Source organism: Rhodamnia argentea, chromosome 11, assembly GCF_020921035.1.
Source record: "Rhodamnia argentea isolate NSW1041297 chromosome 11, ASM2092103v1, whole genome shotgun sequence".
Classification (NCBI taxonomy): Eukaryota; Viridiplantae; Streptophyta; class Magnoliopsida; order Myrtales; family Myrtaceae; genus Rhodamnia; species Rhodamnia argentea.
In genome coordinates, this window is record NC_063160.1 from 21,698,747 (window position 1) to 21,704,874 (window position 6,128).

The following is a 6,128-nucleotide window of genomic DNA, read 5'->3' on the forward strand; positions in this document are numbered from 1 at the left end:
GAGTTATATATGAATTTAGTAAATTTTAAAAAAATGTCAAATATAGGTTTAGGCTTATTAAATCTATTTAAATATAGATTTTAACCCAATCTATTTTTGACCCCCGGCTTGTGGTCTAAGAAGCATCGACATTCTTCGAGGGTCTCCGTATCGTGTTTGACACTATGACACTCTTCGACATGAGATCGACATGTGGTTAGTATTCTAGACACCTTAACGACACACGAGTCTAACATCTCGACACTCTATTTCGACATCCATGGGATCGATTTTAAATATTTTTAATAAATTAAAGGTTAAAATATAAACATATAAAAAATATATATACTTAAGTTATATATCCCGCCACTCCAAAATTAATATATCTAATAAAAAAAATGCAATCGTGAATTCCTATTAGGAGAAAAAGAAACCCATTGTTGATATTTATATTACATATAAAAATGTACATTTAATATATAACGTGTTCCAACATGTTGAAATTCTTTATTTTTTGAGAAATGACGTGTTGTGTCACATGTTGTATATTGGTGTCGGTACTACTTAGCCTACTGCTTCCCAAGCACCATTAATAAATGGGCCTCGAGTATATTAGTTTATTATATATACTTTTTATTGCTAAAAGAAACAAAAAAAATATAATTCAAAAATGTAAAAGTTGTTTTGGAATGCCACTGACTGCCGTCACCGGGTCGCCATCTCCGGCCGCCGAAAATAAAGGAAAATAAAATAAAAAATACTTCTCTAAAACATAAATAATAATTTTTTAATAAAAATAAAAAATAAAAAATGTCAATTCCATGAAAGTGCTTTAACAATATTATTTAAAAAATAAATATTCCATAGTTTGGTTATACAAAAGTATTTAATATGAGTTGGATCGGGTATGAATTGTTAAATTTGTACTATATGAAAATGGATCAAAACAGGTTAAATTGATCAATATGAGTTGGACCATATTCAATCTGACCTACTCGTTTGATATCTCTGGATATAAGTAATCATTTTTAAGAAAATATCAAATTACTCGTTTTTCGCGAAACAAAGTAACCTTAAGAGATCTCTGGCTGTCTATCTTCTTCCCAAGTGCTATCCCTGGTTCGCTGATTCAGAAGCTTTGGGCTCACGAGAGGGACAGTTCTTGGACTTACGCAGTTATTGGGTCAGATACAGGCCGAGAAAATGGGTCGGATACAGGAAGTATCCTGTTTCAGAAAATCCATTATAGGGGAGATTTTTCCCATTATCAATTCGTTCACCAAATTCTAGAAGCATCAATGAGATTCAGCTCCAGAATCTGTTTACCAACTGATACTTTGTGGACCGGTCGTGCAAATTAGCACTGTGAATTTTGGCTGATGCATTTTGCTTTTGCACCCTGACGCTCCATAACCATGAGCAAATCGTCATGTGATAATCCTGCATAGTATGCGAGGGAATCTTCATTTCGCAGATTCAGAACCACATGAAAGAAGAGGAAGGCGACCGGAACGAACCGAAGAGAGAGCCAGTGTAAAAGAAGAAAGATATAAATGAAAACGGCTATTCATACAGCAGCAACCGAATGAACAGAACATACAAAATCAGGAAGGAAACATCGGCTCAAGTACAATAATCTTGTATATTCTGCGGCGTAAGTATGAAGAAAAAGAATCAGAAGATTGAAAGTTCAACCTATGTCCCGAGTAGTTTTATGCGGGTAATAGTACATAAGGTTCCAGGAAGTCAGCTAGTCGCAGTACCTGCAGGCTCATAGGAGTTCCTCCAACAATGACTTAAAATGGTAGCTGTCGATCTGGGAGCTCACGGACAAAACGGATTTGTTCAACTCGAAGGACTCGACCTCAAGCTCGCGCAAGCGGGTTCTGGTTTCAGCTAGTTTTGACTTTGCTTCAGCAAGCTCTGCTTCTTTCTTGGTCAGGTCTTCAGTCTGGAACTCCAGTAATTTCTTCATAGAATCGAGGCCTTGATCACACTTGGTCTTCGCTGCCTTGACTGTCTGATGCTGAGTAATCACCTCAATGACATCTGAGATTTCATCAAGGATCTTTCGCAACCACCCAACGTTAATATGCGAAGTCTCCAAGTCCTTGAGAATAGCCAGCATCTCTTTGACCTTGGACTTGGTCAGGTGCATGAACGAAGTGGATTGCAGCTCCTGAACGATGAAGCAGACGGACTCCAAATAATAAGACCGCATCGAGATTGACTCCAACACACAATTTTCTGCTATATCTCCATACTTCTCGAGAATTGCTTGCAGAATGGAGGACACGCTGGACTTCACATGGTATTTACCAACTGGGACACGGGTTTCGGACATCACGGACTGGACATCTTCTTCATCACTGTCTTCGAAGGAGTGACCCACATCTGAGATGCTAGAGCTCATCGAACCACGGTTGGAGTGCGGAGCGCCTTCTGCTGGGTCATCAATGACAGTACTTGGAACAATTTCGTGCGTGAGCGAACCATCAAAGTTTTCCTCCTCTATCTCTTTGGAGGGTGTAGAATTGGCAACATATTCTAAGCTTTCCGTTGGAGGCTCCTTGGCACGATCAGGCTGCTCCGGAAGGAAAAAGAAAAACAAATCCATAGTATCACAAAGGATCGCCTGTACAAAATACATATGCATTCACAGAGAGAGGGAGAAGACGGACCGAGAGGTGAAGCACTGGGGTGACATTTCCAGAAGTTGGCATTGAATTAGAAGACCTGACTTGTCCCTTAAGGAAAGAGAAATCCTCAGGGTGAATTTCTCCGGAATACGGAATAGGAGAAATGGGCTTGATGTCCTCCAGGTCGCTCTTTTCAGAAGTGAAATGCAGAGGAGATGATGGAGCAATAGTCGGGGTTGTAGAAACAACAGGGCTAGTAACTTTGTCCTGCATGTGGGAAGAGTTGGGCCGAGGATCTGGATCCTTTTTTGTTCTCCTGCTCAAAGTCTGGGAAGCATCAACCCCATTAGATCCTGCAATTGGGGAAAATATCTCAGGATTCAGCCATGCAGCAGTAGAATTGGACACTCAGAATTTGGATCCGATTCAAATATTGCAGATACATATGCACCATAATTTCAACAAGGTGTGACCACATAAGCATGTGTACTAAACAAAGGGAGATACAAAGAGAGGATCCTCATCTGATGCTGTCTTTCTCATTTTGGGGCCAACAACAGTCATCGGTTGGTACTAACACTCATTTCTTCACATTCATTTATAGCTCTGTCAACCAGATTAAGAAAGATAAAACAAACTGCACTGCTATGCACGGGGAAAAAGGACATGTTTCTTCTAGATTTCTTCCTTTTTACAGGAAAGCTAGTCGTTTATACTGAGAATAACCTGCTTCTTTCTTGTACCGCCTGGCCTCTGTGTAAGCTCCCTTTTGTGAGCAGGATTCACCACATTCATGGTAAGGATTTGATGCCTTAGCGCAAGCACCATTCACCCTTCTCTCTCTCTGCACAATTTTGCTACGCTCTTCTCCAGCACCACGATAGTCTGAAAAGCAAGTTCCAGAGAAAAGAAAAACTGATATGTGATTCAGACATAGACATATCCACCATTTGATGAATTTGACTGAAACAATTGGAGGACATAATCAATTACTTTTGAAGTTAACTGAGATGAAGAGACAGAATTGTTACCAAACATAAAGTTACTAATAGCAGATTAACAGGTAAGAATTGCTTGAATTACTTGGCAGATTATTCCTGCCTATTCGAAAATGATGCATATTACAGAATGCATGGACAGTGTGGTCAAAGTCCACTCAAAGTGGTCTATCTTTGCAAGACAACATCAGCACCAGTTCAAGTTCAATATATCTAACATGAGGATCAGTCTGTAATCTGTTAGTACGGAAGAATCAGCTAACACGATCTCTTTCCAGGGAACCATATTGAAAGGTGTCAGATTAACTTTCTAGACATTTCCCATCCTCAAATGCAGCGAAAAAGAGAGAAAAAAGATTGGATTGCAATTTTTTGATCAAATATGCAAAATTGCTTCATCTAAAGTTTCTCGACTCTCAGCAAAGTTCTTTTTTTGGTCGATACTCTCACCAAAGTTGACAAGTGTCTTATGGACACAATATGATTGATTTTCCAACTTTATCATGGTACAGTGTCGCGGTTAGTTGTCTCCATCACTATTTGTTGCTTAATCATGTATTGGAGTATGTTCACTCAAAGAATCATCAGGCAATGGAGCAACCGTTCTCTATCACAACGGCCAAGAATGAATAACTTTACAAGTATCCACTACAAATAAATTCCCACAGGGTTTTAAGCAACAGCACTATGAAGAGGTTGCTTCATATTTCACATATAACAATCGCATGTTTATCTGGCATCACTTTCCTGATCTAGCATGCACAGTGATAATACAGAGACAATTAGCCCAATGAGAAAAAGGGTGAAACATATAAAGTTTGAAGTTTACATGCTCTACCTAGAAAAACTAATGAAACCAAGAAAAAGAAACAAAATAAGTCACCTGATTGATTTTTACTCTTGTGAGGCTTGCCTTTGCCCATCTTCAGATAACACTCTTCAACGCATTGGTGATAAGGATTGGATGCATTTACGCAACCCGGGTGTACTTTTCCCCTCTCGGACATCTCGTCAGAGGTACTAAGGTGACCGCAGAACAGGAACTATGTCAATAAATATCCCATCACACTAAGAATCATAGTCAGATTTCTTCAAGTTTGCAGTATTCTCAATGTACATAACAATGCTTCACAGCTATTACGAACAAAAGGCTCGCCTTCCAATCCTACCGATGGTTATCCTGAGTAATTTACGCTTCACTGAAATCGAAGCGAAGGGCTATCCTGAAGTTTCACAGCAGTGAAAAATCACTTTTTTCTTTCGGGGTCCTTTAAAATAGTCTGTTCCGTCAATCAGGAGTGCAAGCAGATTATGCTCCATCGGATGAAAACAATTAACCAGTGAGCCCTTTGGGAAACAAGCAGATATCTTAATTGGCCATACCTGATTGACAGCAGATCTTTTAATTGCATCTTATGACCAGGAGGTAACTCTCATCATTTGGAAACCCAAATCTTTTTCCATGCAGAGAATCACTATATAACAAATCACCCCGACAGAGTCACCACATCAAACACTTCTCCTTCGTTCTCCACCCAAAATGAAATTGCTCGATCAAACTTAACAGTCGATCCAACTGATCAGAAACAAGCAGATATCACAGCCCAAATTAACCAAAAAGCAAAACTATCTTCGCCCCCCATAAACCCAAAAGAAAGAAAATCGGTACATCACATGTATGACAATCCCAAAACAATAATCAGTGATCTTCGCCGGAAGCGCAAAGGTGATAAGAGAAGCCAGAAACCAACTTCAGTCAAACCAAAGAACACACATGAAGGCAGAAACAGAGAGAAAAAACGGACGCGTACACTGCAAGAGAAACGACGAGAGCTGAAGCAAAACAAAGACGAGAAGATTACCAGAGGAGGGAGGGAGGGAGGGAGGGAGGGAGGGAGGGAGAGCTAGCAGCTAGGAACGAAACAGAGGGAGGGGCTCAATCTCCTAGAGTTTGGTGCTGGAAAAGTTTCTGGCTCTTAAATATTTTTCTCCGGGCTTGCAATTTTTGACTGGCGTCCGTCGTCGGAATGTAAAATTCAACGTCGACCCTTTACATCACAATGTCTAATTTTTGACGCGCAAAATACAAATAAAAAGAGAAGAATCTTCCTCTATCAACGGCCGAGAAAATTAACAAAGAAAATGGGAATTTTGTTTTTCGACATAAAAGTCGCACAGAAGCTTCTGACCAAATTCAGACACGTGGCCAAAATATGTGTGTGCGTAGCGTGGACCCCGCATATGCCGAATTGTTAAGTTGACCTTTTTGTCGTTCCGTGCGTTTTCGGACGCATCTGGTTGTCATCCCCCTCGCGGTCATTCAACATTAGGCATCCATGCTGAGATCACCAATCACATTGTTACACGTGGCTATTGTTCTTGTTTTGGTAGGAAGTGGTCTAATTTGTTTGAAAACCCCATACTTTATGTCCGGTCCCAATTCTACCCCAAACTTCTTTTCGTCTTATAAAAAATATCTCAATCTCTCTCAATCTCTCTCTCACTGTCTCAC

General features: G+C 40.0%; 1 protein-coding gene across 4 annotated transcripts; it reads right to left on the reverse strand.

Moving 5' to 3' along the window:
* Positions 1-1,514: 1,514 nt before the first annotated feature.
* LOC115735867 lies at positions 1,515-5,709 on the reverse strand. Of its 4 annotated transcripts, XM_048272473.1 has the most exons (6): positions 5,495-5,709; positions 5,110-5,116; positions 4,500-4,642; positions 3,345-3,503; positions 2,661-2,971; positions 1,515-2,563 (listed from the first exon to the last, which is right to left on the reverse strand). In XM_048272473.1, exons 3-6 carry the CDS (start codon positions 4,621-4,623, stop codon positions 1,751-1,753), a joined length of 1,407 nt encoding a protein of 468 aa, XP_048128430.1. In that variant the 5' UTR covers positions 4,624-4,642; positions 5,110-5,116; positions 5,495-5,709; the 3' UTR covers positions 1,515-1,750. The 4 variants fall into 4 exon arrangements, with proteins under 4 accessions (XP_048128430.1, XP_048128429.1, XP_048128427.1 ...); XM_048272472.1 differs by lacking the exon at positions 5,110-5,116 and having other exon boundaries at positions 4,500-4,652; positions 5,507-5,709; XM_048272470.1 differs by lacking the exon at positions 5,110-5,116 and having other exon boundaries at positions 4,500-4,652; positions 5,503-5,709.
* Between the last annotated feature and the right edge of the window lie 419 nt (positions 5,710-6,128).